Source organism: Pelecanus crispus, chromosome 19, assembly GCF_030463565.1.
Source record: "Pelecanus crispus isolate bPelCri1 chromosome 19, bPelCri1.pri, whole genome shotgun sequence".
Classification (NCBI taxonomy): domain Eukaryota; kingdom Metazoa; phylum Chordata; class Aves; order Pelecaniformes; family Pelecanidae; genus Pelecanus; species Pelecanus crispus.
In genome coordinates this window covers 533,181-557,417 of record NC_134661.1, presented here as the reverse complement: position 1 = coordinate 557,417, position 24,237 = coordinate 533,181, and the positions used below count along the sequence as shown (strand labels likewise).

General features: G+C 50.0%; 1 protein-coding gene across 7 annotated transcripts; it reads right to left on the bottom strand.

The window, feature by feature from the left end:
• Window positions 1–155: 155 nt before the first annotated feature.
• Window positions 156–23,740, bottom strand: LOC104034465 (myb/SANT-like DNA-binding domain-containing protein 2). 7 transcript variants are annotated; one of them, XM_075723150.1, is made up of 5 exons: window positions 23,231–23,740; window positions 11,631–11,675; window positions 10,720–10,978; window positions 8,869–8,929; window positions 156–1,849 (listed from the first exon to the last, which is right to left on the bottom strand). In XM_075723150.1, exons 1-5 carry the CDS (start codon window positions 23,738–23,740, stop codon window positions 997–999), a joined length of 1,728 nt encoding a protein of 575 aa, XP_075579265.1. In that variant the 3' UTR covers window positions 156–996. The 7 variants fall into 7 exon arrangements, 4 of the variants coding, with proteins under 4 accessions (XP_075579265.1, XP_075579269.1, XP_075579267.1 ...); XM_075723154.1 differs by lacking the exon at window positions 23,231–23,740 and adding an exon at window positions 13,744–13,769; XM_075723152.1 differs by lacking the exon at window positions 11,631–11,675.
• Window positions 23,741–24,237: the final 497 nt, after the last annotated feature.

Here is a 24,237-nt window from a genome sequence, read left to right as displayed (position 1 = left end):
AAACCAAAACCGAAACCGCCAGCGCCAGCCAGCGAGATAATGGGGCTTACACAGTAACACGTCTGAAAAAGGCATTAAATGCGTCCTCCCCCGTCCCCGTGTCCCCCCCATCCCTGTGTCCCCCCCCCCAAAACCCCTTTCCCCATTCTCACAGCTTTGATTGTATCCATAAGCATGGTTTGACAAAAAAAAAAAAAAAAAAAAAGAAAAAAAAAAAAAAAAAAAGAAAGACATTTCCCAGCTGCCAGGTTATTCTCACAAAGAGGCTAACTAGAACTCCAAAAAACCAAACAAAACAAAAACCAAAACAAACCCCCAAATAAAAAGGAAAATAAAAAGGCCAGGAATTATTTTAATGTTAAAAAATAAAATAAAATAAAAGCGGATATGGCAACGCTACTAGTAAAGTGGAATACATCACAGAAACCAAAGTCTTTTTGCAGGCAACACTGTTCGGAAAGAGGAGAACACTCGACGGGTGAAAAAAGTGAAGTTCTAAATTATATACAATAGTATCTAAGGGTGGCTTTGAAAAACAGTCTCCTTTAACATGATTCAAGGTTTAACTTGCCGTTATCTATTGCTTATTTATTCAGATCCGTAATAACACTTAAGAGAGAGACGGATGCGTAAAAATGAGACACCGTGGAATAAAGAAAAACCAAAAAAACCAGCTTTTCGTATGAAAACGCCACGTGTACGCGCTTGTCCGATGTGGAATGTACCTACAGTCGTTTCACGGGCCGGGGGCTTCTCCTCGCCGCGCCGCTCCCGGTAGGAAAACCGGCCGGTCCGTCCGGCAAGAGAGCCGGGACACGCTCGCTTGCTGGGGCTGAGCTCGTGGAAAGCGCCCTGCAAGCCTCTCGTCACCCCAAAACTCGTTTCCAGGCGGAAAAAGTCCGACTTGCCCGGCTGTGAACGGACAGGATCCGAAAGCGTCTGGTAGCGAGATGGAAAAAAGGGGCAGCAAGCCCTAATCCTTATGAAGGACGAGACTCAGTTGTTAAATTTTAAGGGGTATCCGATGGCTTTTTCCAGGCACTCTACCAAAGAGCCGGCGGACAGAAAATCCCTCTCCACTTCCACAAATTTGATGTAGATGGATTTGGGCGACACGCCAGGCTCTACGACGCAGTTCTGAGATAAAAAGGCGTTGATCCCGACCCAATCTTTGCTGAAGGTTTTGGTGTTTGCCTGAAAGTGTAAAAACAGGCACTGCTGGAGAGTCCGGACCTCGGCGATGCCGAGGTAACAGTAGATAATCCGGGCGGATTCCATGTCCACCCGGAGGGAGGCTTGCGGCGAAGGGACCTCCAGCTCCCCTTGAGTCTCATTGCCGGGATCGGGCCCCCGGTGCTCGGCGAGAGGGGAGGGGGGTTTCTCGTGGCACTCTTCGTAACCAATGGCGTACAAGCCGGGGCTTTTGGGGATCCCTCCCGGTAATAAATACTGAACGACGTTTCCTCCGGTGGGTTTGGAGTGAGCGATGGGTATCCAGTCGATCTCCATGTGCAGCTCGAGGCATCTGGCTTCGCTGATGGTGATCTCCAGGAATTTGTAATAAACATTTTTCCAGTTCATTTTCTGCACTCTGGTCATGATCACCCGACCCTCCGGTTTTTCCGAGTTGAAATATTCCCGGAGCCGCTTGCCGAGGGGTACCTGCGAGCTGATCTCCGCATAGTGGTAGCGAATATCCTCCTTCCAGCGGGTGTTGTAACCGATGCCAAAAATGGCCAGTTTGTTAGAAAGATGTAGCCTGGAGAAGTCCGTCCAGCTCTGAAACAGCTCCCACTTCAACTGGACCGACTCCAAGATCTGCATAATGTTCTGCATGACGTCGCGCTTCCTGGAAATTAAAAAACACGGAGAGAAGGGTAAAGGCATCAGTAAACTGAAGCTGCAAAAGCATCCCGGCAAACACGCCGACCTTCCGAAAAATATTAATCCCTTTCAGCTTTCTCGACTGCTTTTTAGGCAGCGGTATTTTGTTACTGTATACGTCCTATACGGCTAGGTGAGTTTATGGATTTTAACACCATGCTGATGGGTTTTTTAATTAATCTCCGCAAAACCAGAGAGAAACCCAACCCAGACTCCTTCCAGCATCTCAGGCAAACTACAACCTCTGCTGGAAACGAGCTTTCACGCAAAAAGTTCTGCCGGAGATAACGCGGTAAAGACAACGAGAGCTGATAAATCCCCCAAGTTCAGCTTCCAAGAAAGATTTCCACTCTTACCAACTCCCCAAAAACCACGTGGTTGGAAATGTCCTGCTCCCACCTGAGCTGCTCCAAAGTGATTGCAAGCAAACGTCTCTCTGGTGCCACTACATAAACGCACACTCAGTTACCGGGTTATTCTTTATAGCCCTGCATCCCCACTGGCACGCGATCCGTCGCAGACAACCGGATCTGCGTCCCTCCTTGGCCACCGCCACTCAAAACGCTTCCACCTCGTCGTTACTCCAAAATTAACGCGAGGGAACGGGGCTGGAATTGTAAACAAACACAAAGCAAGCGCCAAGCCGCTCCAAAAGGCTCCGTCCCGCTGCTGGATGAGAAACATGGCTCAAGGGACTGACCCCGCGGAGCAGAAGATGCCGGTGAAGACGACCGGCGCCCAGACATGACCAATGCCACAACCCGCCGCGCGATGGATGGCAGAAATCCCTCCGGCTATCCGATAAGGAAATCCCCGTGTTTCCAAAGATTTCTGCTGCCGGTAACGACGCCGGCATCAAAGCGAGTTACTATGGAGGGATTTACGCTTTGCTGAACGATCAGGAGAGAGCATTCGCGTGCGCCTGAAGCAAGCTGGAACGGCTTCCTCCAGGATGAATGAGACACTTAAGGCGTAATTAGCTCGTAGGGAGAACTACTCATTTTAGGAGTTATTGTCCTATAATCAAAGCTGCAGGAAGATAATGCGACGCGTTCGGCAACGGAGAAATCTCCCTAGGCCCAACAAATGGCATTTAAAAGCACGCTCCACGCAACTCTCCTCCCTCTTATCATTTGCGCTGCACCTGTAAAGCTGAACCGTGACCGCACGGGGGTCACCACATCCCCAAGAGATCTTTCCTCTTCCAGGGATTCCTCCTCCTCTCCTTTTCTCCCCCAGGAGACCGCACGGCATCTTTAGTTCCTGCTCCAAGCGACACCACTTTTCTTCCGCGGGGCACACATGAATTTCCTTCCTCTTGTGGGCTCCTTTGCCGCGTTCGTGAAGATGACTTAAACTCCCTAAAAACCCCAGCCTTTCCCAACAGCTCCCCGACGGGGTTAGAGCAGGAGACTGGCGAGGGACATGAAGGTCTTTAAGCAAGAGCAGATACGACACCCACAAACCGCACAAGGATACGCCCGGGGTTGAGACTCCGGCAGTTGCATTTCTGCCCAATAAATCCCCAAGAGATCAGAAGGGCTCTTTTTCCATCATATTCATATAAGGGTTCAAAAGAAAAAAGGTTTGGGAGCTGCAGAGTGCCTCACAGCCTCTCAGGTCAAAAAGGCCGCTTTTACAGGCGCACACGTAGCGCACATGATTTTGGGAAGGTTCACCAAGCGCTGGCTGTCCTTTAGGCGATCTGGTGCAGGCTGAAGGCACTGGCCCTGGCACCACAGCGCTCCGTCTCGAGGAGTCGGCGTGCACCAGCTCTGCAAACCTCGGGTGGGGTGTCATAGAATTGTAGAGTCGTTTAGGTTGGAAAAGACCTTTAAGATCATCCAGTCCAACCATTAACCTACACTACCAAGTCCACACTAAAGCAGTCAAGGGTAGACTAGACTGAACCATGTCCCCAAGTGCCACCTCTGCCCGTTTTTTGAACACTTCCAGGGATGGGGACTCCACCACCTCTCTGGGCAGCCTGTTCCAATGCTTGACCACCCTTTCTGTAAAGAAATTTTTCCTAATATCCAATCTAAATCTCCCCTGTCGCAGCTTAAGCCCATTTTCTCTCATCCTATCGCTAACTACTTGGGAGAAGAGCCCAACACCCCCCTCCCTGCCCCCTCCTTTCAGGCAGTTGTAGAGAGCGATGAGGTCTCCCCTCAGCCTCCTCTTCTCCAGGCTGAACACCCCCAGCTCCCTCAGCCGCTCCCCACCAGCCCTGTGCTCCAGACCCTGCCCCAGCTCCGCTGCCCTTCTCTGGACACGCTCCAGCACCCCAATGTCCTTTCTGTAGTGAGGGGCCCAAAACTGGACACAGCATTCCAGGTGCGGCCTCACCAGCGCCGAGCACAGGGGCACAATCACCTCCCTGCTCCTGCTGGCCACACGATTCCTGATACAAGCCAGGATGCTGTTGGCCTTCTTGGCCACCTGGGCACACTGCTGGCTCATGTTCAGCCGCTGTCGACCAACACCCCCAGGTCCTTTTCGGCCAGGCAGCTTTCCAGCCACTCTTCCCCAAACCTGTAGCGCTGCATGGGGTTGTTGTGACCCAAGTGCAGGACCCGGCACTTGGCCTTGTTGAATCTCATACAGCTGGCCTTGGCCCATCGGCCCAGCCTGTCCAGGTCCCTCTGCAGGGCCATCCTGCCCTCCAGCTGATCGACACTCCCACCCAGTTTGGTGTCATCTGCAAACTTACTGAGGGTGCACTCAATCCCCTCACCCAGATCATCGATAAAGATATTAAACAAGGCTGTGGCCAAGCCCCCCGAGACCAGGTCCGAGCAGTCCAGGCTGAGATTGCTCGCTCCTCACGGCGACGGGAGCGACCGCATCCATCGGCACGCTGCCCATCTTCACTATCTAGCAGCAGCGGCAACCATGCCAGAAGATTTCTGGATAGACCCTAAAAGGCATTTTGGCAAGCGCGTCCCCGCCACGATCAGCGCGTAACTGAGCTTCTAGAGCACCAAGGAGGGGACCTCCTTGGCAAGCGGAGCTGTGTTTGAGCCAGGGAATTTAAAAAAAAAAAAAAAAACAAAACGCCTGTTGCATCGTCAGCAAACTCCTGTTTCTTATTTTAAGTTCCTTCTGAGGAGTCATTTCCACTTTCCCCTGTCCTAGCAGCAAAGGAGAAGGCAAGGAGAGAAACACCGCGCCAGAAAAATGCGTGTTTACCCCAAATCTGTTCATATTTACACACAAACACTGCAGCAATACTGAACCCTTTCAAAGCTACTGCCCCAACGCTTCTTCAAGTGCCAAGCAGCGCAGCACCGCTATGCTCGGAAAATGCCTTTTTTTAGATTTTTGGAAGTGGAAATTCACCTTCTGGGGACAAGACAGACGAGGGGACCAGACAGGCAAGGGGACACGGTAAGGGCTGGCTCGGCGCAGGGCTGTTTGGTAGCACGGAGCCTGCGTTTCACCGCTGTTACACACTCATTCGCCTCAAGACAGACAGCTGAACTCCATTTAAAGAAAGCAGTCCCATCCAAACCCAGAGACAGGAGAAAGCAGCGTGGGTAGATTTTCATTCAACAGCAGAGGAACAGAGCTAAGAACCAAAAAAAAAAAAAAAAAGCCCCCACCTTTATTAATTACACTATAAATAATCTCGCTAAGTTTAGTTCAGCGCAAAATAGAGCTGAAGCTCTGGTGAAAAAAAAAAAAAAAATTAGTCACTCATCAAACTGCTCCTGCTGGGAAGAAGAATAATTTCACTAGAGATGATCTCCGGCAGCACCTCGGGTATGGGAGGGAAGGGCTTTCCATGGAGGGAATCCATCACTTCGAGTGCAGAGGAAGCAACAAGGGAAAAAAGAAATTTTAAAAAGCTCTGCTTTTTGGTTTTAGCGTCTCCTCTTCCCGCTTACACCAGGACCCGACGGCTTGGCAGCCGCCCCGCTGCGCTTCGCCTTCCCAGGCTCTATCCGGCATCTCCGCGACTCGGCCAAGCAGAAGTATAAGCAGCAAGAGTCAAATTGTTACTCTTATTTATTTTTCAGTAGAAAAATCTGAGCTAGCAGAGGGTTTACCCTGCGTCAGCGCCGTGTGTTACACAGCAATCTCATTTTTCATCTGCAGAAGGTGCCCAAGAGCTGGATTTCACCCTGTCACCAAACCACGACCTCCATGCTGGAGACTGGCCATCTGCATTTCTTTCCCCTCGGAAGCCTTTGCAATTCAAATGAGGAAAGACTTGAGACAAGACGTGGTGCAAATGAGTTCTAAGGCGCTGTTTCCAAACAAAAACAGACTTCAAAGAGGCTGAAACAGCTGGTTTCAGTGAAGGACCCAGCTCCCCAAGCTTCTTCTAGTTCATCTTCACAAAGCCCGCAGTGAATGAAACCGCTCCTCAAGTAAATTTAAAATACAGAACAGAGTCTTAAGTAGCTTTTCACTTTTCAAAACAGTTTATTTGGAGGCAGCAGCGTGCCAAGGGGATGCAACAGCAGAGCCGACGCGGGGAAGGAGAATCCAGCTGATGGAGCACGGGACGCGGACACTGCTCACCTATTGCTCTTCGCTTCCTACACCGCCAAAAATAAGGCAACCCAGGAAATACGGGAAGTCCTTATATGTCTTTGGAGGCCAGTTATTTACTACCTGCAGCTCAAAGAGGCAGCGCTGTCCGTGCTAACGTGCCGTGCAGATTGCTTAGAGATACAACGCCTTAGTTTGTCGGTGCACGATCAGGTCTCGGCGCTGGCCGGAGCGGCTGAGCCCCTCACAGGCAGCAGGAGCAAAGCCAGCTCCCTCCCTTTCTGCAGGTTTGCGCTCAGCTGATAGCGACAGCAGATTCGCATGTGCGTGTTTTATCAGGAAAAGAAGAGCCAGAATAAATTTCAGTGCTCAGAGCTCAGCGATAAGTTTCCTTATCCGCCTCTTAGCGGCATTCCGCCACTCTCTCCGCTAGGAAAGTAATGTCACGTCCGCTCTTGTGGTTTTCTGCGAGCTGCTTAGCTCCAAAAAACCCTTCCAAAAATCCTTCCAAAATCCCAGGGGAGGGAAAGGGATAAGCGAAGATAAGATTTTTAGCAATTCACATGCGTATAGTCCGGCACTGCCACACTGTAATTTCTCCATGTCAAAAAAAAAAAAAAAAAAAAAATTGCAGCACACAGTTCAGCAAAGAATTTGAAGGCACCGCCACTCCCTCCCATTTTATTATTTCTGCTGAAAATCTGACCAAGAAGGCAGATGAACTGAAGCCCTAGCTTCTTTGAAGTAAGTTCTACGTATTTTAAAATGCTGGCCAAAGAAGTGAAAAAGTTTGGCACCTGTTTATTGTCTGGGGCTTTTAAGAACAGATGCAATTCCATTTTCTGAAGATAATAAATACCCAGCTTATCTTCGTACCAGCCACGCTTCTCCTGACTGCTTTTAATCTACTGAGTCAGAATTTAAAAGTTCCTTGCTCTCACAGTGGGAGGAAAAAAAAGTAATTTTCAGCAAATTGGTGTTGAAAGATCTTTTGTGCTTATCACCTGCATGCTTCACAAAGTGCCTGAGAGCTCAGAGTCTTCTGTGCATTTTAGAGGAACTTGAGGGGAAAAAAATGACCACAAAACTCTGAAAAGTCTAATCTACCAAGTCTAATCCAGCCATCCCTCTATACAACAAAACCTGGAAGAGAAGATTCAGGCAGTCTGAGCCTCCACCTCGGAAAATTCAGGATTATTTTCTACACAATTCCCTAAAGCACGCCTTGAAAGGTAAAATTATCCCAGAGCAGTCCTAAGAAACTGCTCAAAGAGGCGATAATAATGTTTACACTGAAAACAGTTATTTTTCTCCCGAGTCACTAAACTGAATTTGCTCCACGTTATGAACAAAGTCACCTTCGGGTACCATGAAAACCCATCCGAAGTGAGGAGTTTGACGAAGCTAGGCCATTGCAATGGAAGAGGTTCTTTTTTTCTTATTTTTATTTTTTTAGGTTTTGGAGGATTTTTTTTCATTTAGTTACAGCAAAAAGCCTCTGTTGTATTACTAACCAGGGACACTACGTTAACATATACGGTGCCGATGACTTCCAACCCTACAGAAGCTCGTTTGCCAGCGTAGGAAATCCCAGACTGACTTCAGATGACACTACAAGCTACTGGCAGGAGAGCTCGCGCGTGGAACCCACCCAGAAGGGTCTGCGAGCCAATTTGCGATGGCTCGCTCCCGTGGCGGACAGACCTACAACCACCCCGTGGGGTTTAAAACCCTAAAGGGCGGAAGAAAGTAGCCCTGGTCTGCGTAAATACGGCACTATTCCTTTTTCAAAACACTCGGTGTTATTGTTGGCGAGGCCAGGGAGATTCACATGCTCAAAGCATTCAAAATGCTCTGATATTTGTCAGATTAAACCGATCCAAAAGGTTACAAGTCAGCTCTGGAAAGTTATAAAAATAAAATTTAAAAAAAAAAAAAAATCACAAGCTTTGGCATGCCTCCCCACCAAGGAGGGGAAATGCGTGAACTTTTCTTGCAAGCATTACTCACACCAAGCCAACAGTAAACTACTACCGGGGCGCTGGGTCCCTCTTCTCACTCTTTCTTTCCTCCGCTCCTTCTATACTCTTTCCTTACGTCCAAAGGGGCAAACTTCAGGCAGATGGAAAAAACCCCCCAGATTACAAATAGATCCAAGAGTTTGGCCTCGCGTCACGATACCCGCAGCCTGCCCACACACGTCCCTAATGAATCTGATGTGCATTTTATCCACATTTTAAGTCCTCGCATTCATGTAGTAAGTCTTGTTTCGTTTGTTGAATGATGAAGCCAAGAAGAGACAGAGTTGTGAAGCTTTTCAGATGTTCTGAGGTAACTGGAATAATGCATAAAGCAGATTCAACTGTATGAATAGTCTTGCACAATGTATTTATAATTATAATCAGAAGTTTCAAATATCCTCCCCTCCTGCACAACATCTCCAGGGAAATACATTCCAGGGTAAAACATTCATAAATTACTTACTGCGTGTCTTCTGAAGATTCCTGTTTTATCTTTAATGTTCTTTTTGTGGTAGGCATTTCATCTGAAAGGTAAAATTCCAACATGTAATTATATTTTAAATAATGTTCCTGGGGCTTTTTTTTTTTTTTTCCAAAGACTGAAATTAAAAAAATAAATTAAAAAAAAAAAAATCAAAGTTGTTTCCTAAGCCAGGCAGTCCACTAAGTTCTGCACGAGATGGCTCCAGTTCCTAAATCCTCCGTGAGTATTACTTTTTTTTTTCTTGGAAGTGATGTGACCAGTTAAGATCTGAATTTGTCTCTGCAAGTGCAAAACCTCTGAAGGACAAGACTACAATTCCCACTACTAAAATCACAAATCAATTTAATTGCAAACTACTTTGTTAAAAAAAAAAAGGAAAAAGAAAGAGAAAAGGCTGTTCTGCTTTCAGTGGCACATTTGCAGAGCAAGCACCAGAAGAAATGCATCTGTATTCCATTTAGATGTTGTGTGCTAAGTACTCTTCTCATAACTTCCCTGAACTTTAAGAATATCGTCAGCCCAACGTCTCCGATTCGACTGAAGGAAAATGGTGACAAACCAGGAGACCACAGTTTGACTCACCAGAACGAGTCAAGCTAGACAGAGTTAGCTGTCATTTACATACGTTTTGTAATGTCGTCTTCTCTCCCACATATTTCTGATTTTTAAATCCCCTGGGGAAAAAGTCTGAGAGAACCGGAACGCGGTTAACAGCCAACTTGCAAATTTTAACGTTAAACTGCGATTTAAGCCTCTTTCAAAGCATCCCAACTCATCAGTCCCCTGAACACAGATGCGTACAGATACGTGACTGCATCTCCTCTCCCTCTTTCATCCTATAAAGCACGAGGGGAAAAAATACCTCATCGCACCAAGAGCCTTTATCCGATTCACCTTCTCACTACCGCTTCGCCCGGGTCTCCGCTGCATTTGATCTACTTCAAAGTTTCCGCTGGGAAAATCACCCCCTTGCTCAGGCAAGGGAGGAACACGCGCCCGTAAGATCAGTGGCTCAAGAGATATAAACATAAAGGAACACACTTCTTCACAAAACTGCTCACATCAGCGTGCATTTTCAGTCAAGAATGCGGTGCCTTGCTCCATCTGACAAAGTTCAATAAGCCACAGGCAACAACCAAATCTCCAAATTAATGAATATACTGATTCTTACGCAGAGACACCCATAATTCAGGCAAGAAAGGCACGTGGAGGAGTTCAGTTTAGGTCTCAATCCCGGAGCATGAGCTTGCTTGCTTTTTTTTTATTTTAAAAAAAAAAGGCCACACATCTGGATATATTTATATATTTGAAACAAACATACCAGTTAGGGTATATAGGAAGAAGCAGCGACATTTATAGTCATCAGTATTAACAGCAGCAGTCTGAAGTCCTGTTCGTAATTTAAGTGAGCGGTGTTTGAACGGCAACCCGCGGGCTCAGTTGGTGCCCAAGGACCTGCAAAGCAGGGTACCACCGAAAGGGAAAAATATCTCCCTGATCCCGCAAGGAGAAGGAGAACTGAGCAGGGAAGGAGAGACACGGAACGTCTTGCCACCTCCTCCTCCACTGTTTCTGGCCTCACAGCCCTTCTTCCCTCTTTAAACTCAAGCCCTGATCCTAAAATACTTTGGGAACCACGGTTTGCTTTTGACAATGAACTGGGGAATTTCTTTCCCTTTTCCCCGCAGGGACGTCAGGTGTTTAGCATCTAGAGGACATTATGTCCAAAACATGAAAGTTGGTACGGAGATACGTACGTGTGAGCCAGGTGTGAGCGCACAGCACAGGTAAAATCAGAGGACGGAGACGCGCCAAGATGGGATTTCTTACCCAATTCCTGTTCGCCAGTCTGGTAGCAATGAAGATCCTGACTGTGGTTTCCCCAGTCCTCCTGTGAATATTCCTCCATCGTGCTGCCGTCCGACTCCAGCTCCTGGTACAAGCCGCTGCTGTTGATGAGGACGGGCTGGCAGGGCTGGGAGTCCCATCCTCCCTGCCCAAACACCTGCTCCAGCTGTTCGAACGTGTAGCTGCTTTTCCTCTTCCCCACGCCATGCTCCTTCACACGGCTGTAGCACCTGCGAAGGGTCTAAGACAGAAAAAAACCCCACACGTTAATCAGGCGGCGACGGGTTGGAAGAGCACACATTCACTTGCAAACAGTTACACGGCTGCTAGGCAGAGTTTAGGGTGGGGTTTTTTTGTTGTTTTTTTTTTTTTTTTTTTTTACTTCTGCTGATCAGTATTTGCCCCACGCTCATGAGCTAAATGCAATGCTCCCGAATTAATCTACGCCCGCCGGGAAGCATCGTACGTATCCGACGTTCCCACTGCAGCGATTTAGCGTTAACATCTACGACACACGACAAAGTTGCGTAGCAGCGACAGGTTCGTCAGATTTAACTCGGGTGATTTATTCTCTTCCCCACTTCAAAAAAAAAAAAAAAATCCCCAGATCTGCTATGTAACGTAGCGGGGGAAAACAAAAAAATACCAAGAGACCCCCAGTCAGAGATACCAATGAGCCAAGAAAATGCACACCTACTACGAGGAGGAGAAAGCAGAGCTGGTGTTGTGCCCACAGCTTGGAGAAGGTGAAGCAGGGAGGAGAGGGAAAGGAAAAGAGAAAGAAGAGTCCCCCAAAGCAAAGACGGTCCAACCTTCCTTACTCTGGTAAGAAGACACAAGGTACAAAATGTATATGCCTAAGCTATTTAGCTAGGAAAATATATATTACTTACATATTTTGCATTCCTTACTAACTCACTCTGTCTCTTGTGAAGCTGCTGAAATTTAAAAGAGGTCAAATCAATAATGCTCCAAATTCCCAGACTTCGATATCAAGCATTAAGTAAGAAACAATACTAAGACGGCTCTGTCTAATAAGCCTTTAAAAACACTGCTGAGGCCAGAAGCTCCCATAAAGACAGATGCAAAATCCTGGTCTGCTTTTGGTGATCCCTTTAGCATCCCGCACCGAGGGCCGAGCCGGTGCATCACGTTCGCTGTGCAACAGCGATGAAAAGCTGGGTAAGCCTACGATTTCCATCCACATTTTCCCCCTAATCCGGAGTGACACACCGCTACTTGGGGGTAAAAAACCCAAACAGCTCTTTGTGCACATCCCTCTATGTGGTTTTAATTCTACCACCACTCTGCGTTTGAAAGATAATGATGTGCCCCAGGTTTGCTGAATCTTTTTGGGTTTTGGATTGGTAGAGTGCTAGAAAATGTTTGGGTTTTTTTTTTTATATTAAATTTATTAGATTGCGCAGGTTCTAGCTTGAATGGCAAAGCCAGCTCTGGAGTTCAAAAGAGGCATTAATTTGGGAAGAGCTGGTCCTGTCACCTTCCTTTCTGGAGGAGGACTGTAATAGACTTTCAAGCACACATCATTGCAAAAACCGCTTGGTTTTTCCCCCAAAAGGAACCTTTACATCTCCAGAAAGCTTGAACCTACCTACTGCTCCTCATATACTGGTTTAACAGCATCAGCAGGAAAGGAATACATTTCTAACCAGTTTCCTCCTGATATTCAGAGCCCTGGGGGCAGAAGCAAAACTGCTAAGCAGCAAGTCAGCTTTACCTACCCTGCTGTTTCAAAAAAAAAAAAACAAAAAAAACAAAACCCAAACAACCCCACACACAGAAAGAACAAAAACTAAAAACCCCACAAATACATAAACACACCAATAAGCACCAGAGTTATTCAGTGGTTTAAGGTGGAACCCTTCCCAATTTTGCCTTCACTACCTCTCGGGATAAACGGGCAGACCCTCTTTCAGTGGACACCAGAGAATTTTAAGTTTCTGTCTGCAAGCAGGGTAAAAAACCGCTGGCTACGTCAACCTGGAACCAAAGACCCGGCCAAGAAATCTGTCAATACTCACTGGAAGAAAATTGGGTTCCCTAGGGCTGGGGGTACAGCTAAATTTGGTTCTTAAAATTCAGCAACAAGAACCCCTTGGGAACATCAAGGCAGTTTTAAACAGTCTGGTTTGCCACAAAAAGTGCATTGGAGGATGCATCGCCTCGCTTTTTCACTCCAATTTCTCTCCTTTCAGCTCAAATCACATTGAGTGATACGGGCAAACACTTGGTTCACTCCCAGGCTCTTTCTAAAATCCACCCAAGTCAGATTTTTTGGTATCTATTTCCCAAACCCCAGTTCCTACATCTGCCCCGGCTTATCCATGGGAGTTAACCGCAGATTTAGAGCCTCTAGCTGATTTTATTAGCAGTCTTTAAGCTAAACAAACCGTCTCCAGCGCAGTTAACCAAAAACGTCAATACTCTTGGCCAAGCCCTCTTGGGAACGCCCAACATCCACAGCCACTTGTTCTATTTTAAGCGTGTGCTTCAAACATCTCTCCCTACTGATGGAGTTACTGAGTATCTCACACTGGCTAGTAGCCTGGTAGTAATTAACTATTTCATTCAGGCTGCAAACTGGCTTATCTTACCATGAAAATAAGTTAGCATCTAGTCAATAGAGGCTCATACAAGAATTAAAGGGAGCAACGCAAAAAGGGGGCAAAAATAAATGAGCGATACTCTCATTGCTCGTCACTCTTGCAAGCCAAAAGTACTTTTGAGGTTACTGCCTAGATGCCTCTGGACCTGGCTGCGTGATTCATCTTTTACCTCCGCTTCTGGCAACAGATAATCTCAAATTTGAGTGAGGAGATCTAAAATTTGGTGCTTTCAAAAGCACCAGAAGGCCTGTGGCCAAGCAGCTGGTGGCTCCGTGGTCGTTTCCTGGAGAATCAAGACTCCCGCTAGCTCTTCCTCCCCGGAGGCATTCCCCAGTTTCTCCAACAGGCAGTCCCTACCACTTTTCTAAGTGATGTTCACCTCCAAATAATACGGGGCAGCTCCGTTTCATGGATGCCCACAGGCTTCTGCATGGCAGGGGCGAGGTGGACCAGACCAATGGCTCTCCCTCTGCAGCTGCCCGCACCTCCCGTGATCATTTTCTTCACAGACTCTGGTAAGACCTAAAAAATTGGTTGGACTTCAGGAAATCTCCCCTGAACATCTTATAGCACTCAGCGGTTCAGACACTTTTCTCCCAGCAGGTTATTCTGATTGCCAAGGTTTAAGATCGAGGTTTTTCTTACGCACCTCCTCTATTCCTCCCGGTGTCCAGCTCAACTCCTGCTCCGTGGTTCCTAAAGTGCACATACATATGTTGATACAGATAGACAAGAAACCAGTAAATTTAGGACAAGGAACTGAAAACAGACCTGATAACTGCCCAGTGACTGCACAGACTGGAAGAGACCGAGGCTTTTGCTTATTGTGCTGCAACCACTGCCTGCAATACGAAGACAGATTATCCCCGCTTAATTGATAATTATGAAATCCAAAGGAGGAGATAGTCAAAAAGCTCAACGCGGATTTTCTCACCATTTCTAACTTAGGAGCCCTCACCTCCTGTACAAGCGAAGCCACAGGAGAATCGATCGCTCTGCAGGAACTGCAGCATGACGATCGGAAACACCGGTCAGAAGCGACTCTGAGGGAGGCTGCAGGCACAGTCCTCCTCCCAGCAAAAAAAAAAAAAAAATAAGATGAGGGAGAACCACACCACAGTGAGCTTTTTATGTATAACCCCAGAGATGGTCAACACAAGAAACTCCAGATCCCTGATCCGAGACGTACTCTTACTCAGCGAGATGCTGCAGGCTCTGCAGAGCAGTTAGGTGGCCTACAGGCATGTCCACATTAATCTATTTAAGGCTATTAAATGATAGCAGCTGGCCTAGAAGGGGTCCCGATGGCACAGAGCACCACTTAGCACAACGTTCAGCTCCGAAGACGCTCTTTTACTTAATGGGAGAGAGGAGCTCTTGGCTTTACGTCCTGAATTATCAAATACCTTCCTTCCTCATCGTGCCAGTATACTCACAAGCAACACGAGATGAAACTACACTAAGGCAAAAGACATGGCTTTTGAAGCCTGGAGCGCTTGTAGGGCACGCAGGGATGACTGGCACGGTGAAAGTTCTTGAAATCTTTGTTCCTGAGTTGGATGGTGGGAGCACAAGGAAACAGAACTGTCTACAGAAGTCCGATAGCTCTGCTCAACTTGATAGCTCATGAACTTTCAGGTTAAAAGATGCACACAAGGCAGGAGATCATGAGGCTTACATGGGGTATCGCCACAAGAAGCCCTATTTCTGTGGTCTATCCAGAATAAAAGGACAAGAGCGAGCACTTTAAAGTCTTGAGAGTGCCATACACCACTGCAGAAAGGGAGTTGATGACTTCAGCCTGTCTCCAACACGAGACACCAAGTCGTACCACTCCTCTGCAAAACATGAGCCGCCCCGTGCACGCCCACCCTTAAAACTTTGCCAGTGTGCACTGCAGGAGCTGCCGCGGACCTGTCTGCAAAGGCTCCAGCCCCACAGGTGGCTGCACATCTGCCAGATCACAGCACTCGGGGACACGCCGGCAGTCAAAATAAATCACGCTCTGCGCCGAAGAGCAGAGGCTCAATCGTATCCTGATGTGCCTAAATGCACGGGGACTTCCTGAAGGATTTGGCTCCAGCCCAAAGGTCTCTGGTACGGAACAAGGGAAGCGATGGGGATGTCCCAAGGGTATTAGGGTGGTGAGGGACAACACAGATCGCCTGGTCGAGATAGGAACCAGAGATCTCTTTGGACAATGACTTGGAGAAGCAAAGTCATCCTAGAAGACACAGATAAGGGATGTCGGTCAAGGCAGGTAAGGGCACGTGTTTTTAAGTTGGGTTAGTTAGTCAGAGCTAGAACCTAACAAAAAAAACCACAGCAGATTTTCCACCACTGCCAATTTCTAAATCACAATTCAATACATAAAAAAAAAAAAAGCTCTTGCCTGGACAGGAATTATTTACCAAAGTGCTACAGCCAATTGCAGAGGTCAGCCTAGATGAGGCAGAATTTTGCCAGCGACTGAGAGGGAACGAAGCCGGGGTATAACGAGCTGTGGCCTGGCCGGGCGAGGAAGTCACGCAGCGATACGCGGTGCCGAGAGACGACGAACTTCCCCGCAGCAGCGACGGGCTACACCTTGCATCTCAAAATAGCCACCTGCAAAGATGCTCCATCGGTTGCTGCTGTTAGAGAGCTGAGAATAAAATTATTCATACCCTTCTGAGGGATTTGATGCTAAGCGGGCTAGACACCTAGAGAGAAGAATCTCGGCAGTACTGCCAGCGGAAAGGCAGATGGCTGGGCACCTCCATCTCCTGATGTGCTGAGCTCCTGGTTTAAGACAGCATTGGAGGAAAATAAGAGTTAACTAGTTAGAGTTTGAGTAGGCAGAGCAGCAAAACCCTCTGCCGTGCCCATACCCACCACAGCCAATGGCTTTTGGCTCTGGGAAGGGTGAAGATGGGATGGATGTCTCCTACAGACAGAGCTGGGCTTGCAGAGACACATGAGTAAGGTTCAACCTACTCCTGGCACGACCTGCTCAAAACCAGCGTTTAAAACCCACCTCTACTTCAGAGCAGCGAAGGCCATGCTTGAGTAGACCACCTTGCCTTCAGAAACACGCTCATCCCTAAAAGCAAACTTGAAGTTTCATGCATCCACCGTGATTGGGACAAACATCTTTATGCCACCCACAAAGCCTGCCTTTCAAGGGAAGACCAAAGTGCAGCAGTCAGGACCAAAGAGGTCCGAGATGTACTCAAGAGGTCACAACTCTGCTATCACCAAGCCACGAGAGACTGCACGGACTCAAATCCCCGCTGGTTCTCGCTCTCAAACGAACGAGAGGAGCGAGGCCGCAAGCCCCTCCAGACGACGAAGAGCAGCACAAACCCTCCCTCTCCAAAACAAGCTTCAGCCGAGCGGCAGAAAGCAGCAACGCGGGTGGCACCACGGGGGAAACTTCTCGCGTAGTTCAGAAAGCTAAAAAACTTTATGCACGACACCATCCTAGCAGCGTCTCGTTGCCCATCCTGGGGCCGGGTATCTCTACAGAAAGGTCCATGCCGCTTGCCTTTAGCTGCGTTGGGAAATCTTTATCAGTGGAGAGCAGTACCTAAATCCACGGGAAAAGCTGGAAGTGAAACACCAAAGGTGGCTTTAACTCCAATTTTCACCAGGACCAGCGGTCAAGGGTTGGTAACTGGTGAGACCACAGCAGTCCGCAGAGCGTCACCTGCTTGGCCCCCAAATTTACACACTCAGAAGGACGAAGCGCAGCCGGGAAAAATAATGGAAGCAAACCCACCCCCACACCGGCGCTCGAAGCTGTACACTCTCACACCAGCTTCACTCTGCCGAGCATTTCAGGTGCATCCAGTCACTTCTAAAACAAATAAAAACCCACGATCAACCATCTGACAACCCTGGCATCACCGCCACCGGCACTCTTTCCTGATGTCAAAGCAGCCTCTGCAATAACTGATGCCAACGGGCTGCCCAAAATTTCCACCTGCCTGCATGTGCTGGCTAAGGGCAAGCAATAAAAATCGGAAGGAGGATTTTTAACACCTTCCCAAGTCCTCCATAGTCAAGGAACACAACAGGGAAAAACTGTGTGCTCCCAAACTAAGATTTAACGTTCACAAATCTCCCAAGCTGAGATTTAATGTTAAGTTTAGCAAATTTGTCCTTCTGCAATGAGTTCCTGGCCATCAACTGTTCCTGTCTCAACAGGACAACCTCCTGGCTCGCTCCCAGCTCCCTCTGGGAATCATTTTGCACCCGTTCAATGAGTGGTGGATGGCCCAGGTGCGCCAGAACAACCAGATGAGAATATTATAGACTCACGACACGGCTGCAGAAGCCATTGGACAGTAAAGACACTTGTCCTGCACATGCAAAGCGAGACAGATTCCTACCGGCACGACACCGCTCTGCAAATAACCCGGCTGAAGAGAACGGACGCAGCTGCTCTGCAAGAGGGTTCGCTCCATGTGACGCTCTCCTCCCAGAGATGCTCCTCAGTTGCAGCCCCACAATAATTCCAAGAAGGAGCAAAACAAATAAATCTGTTCTTTGTCACGGAAGAGTTTATTTTTTCCGGCTTAAAAATGTGAACAGAAAGTTGTTCCCACCTACTGGGGTCTGTGAGATCCTCCAGCGAGAAGCTGGGCCGCTGGAGAGGATTCAAGGAACGATAAGAAACGACCCAGCCTGGAAAACCTGGCGCATCTGAACCTATTTAAGCCAAAGAAAGATCCGAAGGCAACCTGTACACCACCTGCACACCTTGCAGCTGGTGGAGCTACCCGCACAAGGACCTGGGCCCGAGACAACAAATACAAGACCAAGATAAAACGCGTTCAAAAGAAATAGAAGGCAAAGCTGTTTTGAAGGTGGACGGTTGGCTGGTTGCTACGAAATGTACCGATGCTCCATCATTTGAGCTCTTCAAATTAAAGACAGCCGCTCTGCTCAACGTTATTGGACCCAACGATGAAATTCTGGGTGAAATCCAATCTCCCGTATCACGCAGGAGGTCAAACTAGATTACAGCGAGCGCCACTTCTGAGATAGTCTAGTTAGCGCAGCTTTTCCTTCCTTAGAAACAACTTCACATAAGATTTAAAAATAGATTGTTTATATCGTAAAGCAGCTAAAACCACAGCCCCATTACAAATAAGCCCCTGTCGTCATCGCTTTACATATAGCTTAAAGCGAGAGAACAGCAGCGTCTGATATTTGCACGTAATTTTTCATTCCTTCCTGTTTCATGTGGCTTTGTGGCATTCGCTTCTCCCCTTTGTGCCTACGTTCTCTATGAGTGTTTAACCACCGTCTTCAAGGTATTTATTTTTCCTTTGAAAAAATAAATTACACGCTTAGCGGACAACCACAACCCAGCAGAAACCTCCAGTCACCCATCTGGGGTGAGATGGAGGTCGCTACGTACAGAAAAAAATCCAACACCAAGGGAGCGGGTTTGTGATCGGCAGTGGGACTCGTGAATTCCTGCAGCCGGGAGTTAGATGTTGGAGCTGCTCCTCTTTGAATAAATGGCTTGGCACTGACTCCGGCGAGAGGCGAACAAATTTCAGCGGCTCTCTCGCAAAATAAAAGCGGAACCCACATTTCTGTGGTAGCTGAAGAAACGACACGTTCAAAATGCCCCCAAATTAATTTTAACAGTCTCCCGCTACTGAATGGCAACATTTAAGGAGGGATTTCTCTCTCTGCTCGAGAAAGGCTCGCTAGCTGCAAGCCCAGACGGTGAATTTCTAGCACCAAAATGCAGCTCAGCCGAGCAAAGCGCTGTCAGGAGAGCGAGCCTTTGATTCTACCTTCGATGAAGAAAGATGCATGCAACAGAAGCAGAAATTCTCTGGCTGATTTAAAAAATGCATAAGATCCGGTGTTGGAAAAAAACACAACTGCAGCACGTTACTTCAAGAACACTCCTTTAAACCAAAACAAGCCTTTAGTGCCTGAAAATTACCCTTGACTCGCACAGCTCTGTGCTGGCCAGCAGCAACTGTAAAACCTGAGCTCCCCTCTTTCCCAGGGCGTCCCCCCACCATTGCAGCCACGCGCAAAGGCTGGAAGAAGATGAAACGATGACGTCCCAGCGTATTACCCGATGGAAAGCGATCTCAAAGGATACATACTGGGTACGTCGGCTTTTGGCCTTCATACAGCTTTCACAGCACAAGGCGATGGCTCATTTTCTGTGGTTAAAAGCACTCGAGATAACAGCTAACCTCCTGCTCTCCGGCTGAAACACCACCGCCGGGCGAAGGGCACAAAATCAGCACGCAAGTCTGGAAAGGGTTTTGGCAAATAATTCCATCACCTGCCTTAAAACACCAGCGCTAAGGTCAAACCTTAAAACCTACAGGCTTGCCACGCGCTGCTGGAGAGAGGTGATGAGTTTTGGGATACGCAAACCAGGCTAAATCCTTGACCGTGAGCAGACTTAGGAAATAGGAGGAGGTCAGGATGAAAAGGATGGGCACTTCAGCGAACGACTCTTTAACGAGAGCTACGTGTCGTAGGGATGGTCAGAATATATTACTAAGCAAGGATGAAGGATATAACAGGATGAGGGAACTACAGAGCACAAGACAGCTTTTCCGGGAACCCGACAGACAGAAACAGAGACGTTTCAATCCCCCTGCAGCTCCCAACTGCCGAACTCACCAATCCACCGACCTCAGGGCCACAAAGTTGGATTCAAGGTCTTTTTCCAAAGGAAGAAACCAGGAAAAGCTGCTGGAACAGTTACGTGTGAATCCCTAAATTTGAAACAGACGCTTCCAGAGTGGCTCAAACCCAACAGCGGTCTTGTTCCCAGCTTGCAGGCCAGCACTGCTTATGTGCAGAAAAGCACATGCAGATGTTAAAGAGACAGACGAAAATCTGAACCGGGACCTTACTTTGCATCCTGTTTGAATTAGGAGAGAATGCATCTATGCGACACAACTGGAAAACTTTCTTCTTTGGAGTTGACTTTTTCCTTTCCAGCCCATTTCTAACTCGCTCTTCAAGATTTGGCAGAGTCCAGGGAAGGCAGGTGTCCTCAAGAAAGCCAATATTGAGTTCTTATCTAAAACGCATTTATAAAATAAGTTGAATCCAACATGTTTTAAGCACGATTTACATTTATAATACATCAGCAAATCCTCCCGCTACGCTCTCTTGATGGGCATTAAGTCAAAGCAAATAAAATCATGGAAATACGGAGCATTACGGATAATAAATGGAAGATGGAGCGCTCCTTCATCACCATCTCCCCGGCTCCGCTTTCAGCTCAGACAGGGAGGGGACTACGAAGTGCCTGTGACCTCCCCTTGTTCCAACAGCGTCTTCAAGTTGTCCTACTTGGTCTTAAAAGTGACTTCGGGCATTGACCACTCCACCCCCAGGAGTGATTTTTGCTCTCAGTCAAGCATGAAAGAGTCGAGCAGCTGATTCTGCCTGGAATTCTACAAAAATCGGGATTTTAAGGTTGGCAGCGGCTACCGCAACTGTCTCGATAATCCCCGAAACAAGGTCAGCTCTTGACGAAGAGTCCGCCCCGACGCAGTGCGCGTTGATGCAGAAACACTGAACAGGTCTGTCAAGAGCTGCTCTTGGGGCCATTGCAAGGTGATAAATATACGCCTCGCGTTCTTTTATCCCCTCTATGCTGTTTGATATGGACGTGATGCGTGGTTTCTTTCAAGCTTGAAAGTTTTGTGGGCAAAGATGTGTTCAAGCACCACTTTTTAAGGGAAAGGGGGAGAAATCCTCCTCTGCAAGAAGCTCACAAACCGCTGGGAGGATGGGATCTTGCAGCAGTCACCAAAATGCCTGCTCTGGCCCCAAAGCAGCCACAACCTGCGACCAGCTCCATCCAAAAATATCGTCTGAAGCTGAACAGCCAGTTCCGGGCTGCTTTAATAGCGAGACTTCTCCTCACAACCCGCTCAGCATCTCCCAGAGCATTAAAGGTCGCAGAACCTGCAGCCAAAATTGGGGTAGCGGTCCTCTACAGCCGCTGCTTAAACTCCCACTGCAACCCGAAACCATCGGAGCCTCGCAGACAGAGCCAAACCGCCTCAAGTAACTTTTGCATCGTGCATCAGCCTCTGGCAAAGCCCAAAGTTTCGCAGAAGAACCAATTTCAGCAACGAGCACCTTGAAAGCTGCTGAGAAAACAAGGGGCTTGAAGAGGTTTTGCGACGCAGCAGTGTTCCTCTCAAAAAATATTTGGATGCGTTCAAGGGAAATAAATCCCTGAGCAGCAAATACACGGAGTCAGCGAGAAGACACGAGGCAAATACATTAAGAAACTAAAACAGCTAGAGGAAGGGGGGTTGCTTTGTTTTGACCACCTACTTTCAGGGACGAAGGCTGCTCTAATTAACAGGGATTGAAGGGCGAGTCTCTTGCTTATTCCTGAGCATCCTCGATACTGCACAATCCCTTATTTCACGTATTTTGCAAATCAAAGGCAGCCTGGGCATACACACCTGGACAATCCCAGCCTGGCGGGGCTGACACAGCTGTATTTAATGGATGAGAAGAGGAACGGAGAAATGAACAGCCTCACTGACGCCTAGCAATAACAAAACATTACTTTTTTTAATCGATTGGCATTCTAAGCGGCTGCATGAGCAGCCTAATTGGTCATGAAAGGGGAAAATAAAAGCCAGAGGGAGCTCGGAGCGTTTAATTCGCCCTTCCAAGCTTCATTCACGTTTATAAATTGAAACCCTGCAGCGACCCCCGCCCCATCCACGGCCCATCCAAATATCTCGCCTTCGTAAAAGCGGGATGCGCGGAGCGGCTGCTTTCAAGCCGGCCACCAAGCCCAGCCTTTCCCTTTTCCCCAGGGAATGATGCAACTGGAAAGATCCCTCTTTAACACCTGCCGCCAGAGGAAACGCAGCCCATCGGGCTGTTTAACGTGCCTCAATTATTAAAGAGGTTTCTGAGAGTGCAGCACGCTCTGGTGCGAGCCGGCGGATGATGCTGTACACTGTAAAGCAGCTCTGAAGCAAAGGAGGGAGCCACGAGTGCGAGGGGGCAACCAGAGCCTGAGCCACCCCTCGTTACTGGGGTAACTGGGAGCCCCCTTTTCCTGGGAGGGGCTTGAGGGAGCCGCTTGTGCCACTCTCTCAGAGCCAGAAGATGCCGGGGAACACACAAGGGGAGCGAGTCAACCCACCCAGGGCCACGGCGCCCACTACGCTCCGGGCCGAAGGAGGCAATGCAGGGGATGCGGTGCCCCAAAAACCCAGGGGAAAAGGATGCTGCCGGAGGCTGTCCATGCGAGGGGACACAAACGGCTGGGACGCTGCGTCCGTCCGTCCCCCCAGCTCAGGGCTGAAGGGTGCTGCCGCAGCCCACCCATGCAGGGGGGAACCAAGTGGCTGAACCCGAAGGATGCAGCGCGCGGGTGCGAAGGATGTCGGAGGGTGAACCCGCAGGACGTGGCGCCCAGCCTGCTCCGGGCCAGGAGATGCCAAGCGGGTGCTGCAGGGAGCCAGGCAGCAGAGCCCAGGGGACGGGGCGCCTCACACCCAGGGGACACCCTCAGCCAGGGCCAAAGCATGCTCCGGAAAACTGCCTGCGTGGGGAGAGCCTGGCAGGGTGATCCCAGGGGATCCAGCGGCCCCGCAGCCCGGGGCGAGGCTGGGCTGAGCCCTGGGGGCACAGGACCCTGCGCCCAGCGCCAAAGGATGCTCTGGAAAACGCCTCGCACGGCGGGGACCCTGCGGGGCGATGCCACGGGCGGGCTGCCCCCCGCCCAAAAGACGCCCCGGGAGGCGGCCCTCCCGCAGGCAGGCGGGCGGCCGAGCCCGGGGACCCCCAGCCCCCCCCCCCGCCCCGCTCCCCGGGGCCCGGCCGCCCGCCCCCCGCAGCGGTACCTTGATGCGCTCCCGGCACTGGGAGGGGGTGCGCTCGTAGCCCAGCTCGGCCAGGGCGCGGGAGACGCGCTCGTACATGGCGGGCCCGGGGGCCTTGCTGCCGAAAACGGTGCCGGCGCCCTCCAGCTGCTGGTACCGCGCCTCCACCAGCCGCTCGTTGCCCCAGACGGCGATCAGCGCGTTGGTTTCCGCCGGCGTCCAGGACATCCCGCGGCAAGCGGCAGCAGCGGCGGCGGCGGCGGCGCCGCCCGGCGAGAAGGAGACGGAGGGCGAGGCCCCGCCGCGGCCCCCCGCCCCGCCGCCGCCGCCGCCCCCCAGCCCGGCCCCGCCGGCCGCCGGCCCCGGCCCCGGGCCGAGGGGGGAGGCGCCGCTGGGGGTGGAGGGGTCGGAGAGGCTGGGGTTGCCGTCGCTCAGCGCTCCCGGCGAGCCCGGCGACAGCACCTCCATCTTGGGGATCTTCAGCGGCGGCTCGGCGGCCGGGAGCTGCGAGGAGCCGCAGGACGCCGCCATATTGGAGATGCCGGACCGAGCGGGCGGAAGTGACGGGGGACTCCCCCGGCGGGAGGGACTTCCGGCAGCCCCGAGGCGGGGGGGCGGGGGCTGCGGCGGGGGCGTGGTCGCGGAGGGGGCGTGGCCACAGTCCGGGGAGGGCGGCTGCGGGGGCGTGGCTCGCGCGAAGGGGGCGTGGCTCACAGCGGAGGGGGCGTGGCTCACCGCGAAGGGGCGTGTTCAAGGCTGTAGGGGCGGGGCGTGTGGCTAGGGGGTGTGGCCATGATGAGGTGGGCGTGACCAAGGGCGTGTCCAGATGGGCGTGGCTTGGCAGAAGGAGGCGTGGCCAGGGCTGGGGCACGGGGTGGGGTGGGGGCTGCGTTGTAAGGGTGAGGGCACGGGCAGGGGGCGGGGCTGCTGGAGGGGGCGTGGCTCCGAGAGTGGGCGTGGCTGCGGGACCCCATAGGGGCGGAGCCCCCATAGAGCCCGCAGGGACCCGGAGCCCCCGGGCGTGGGGG

What these genes read in the sequence shown, in the direction of transcription:
- LOC104034465 (XM_075723150.1), bottom strand. Translation starts at nt 23,740, where the DNA reads ATGGCGGCGTCCTGCGGCTCCTCGCAGCTCCCGGCCGCCGAGCCGCCG. An exon ending in TAGTAAGGAATGCAAAATAT is followed by an intron (nt 10,979 to 11,630) that starts GTAAGTAATATA and finishes TTTCTGTCTTAG; the next exon opens with ACCCTTCGCAGGTGCTACAG. An exon ending in GACTGGCGAACAGGAATTGG is followed by an intron (nt 8,930 to 10,719) that starts GTAAGAAATCCC and finishes TTTACCTTTCAG; the next exon opens with ATGAAATGCCTACCACAAAA.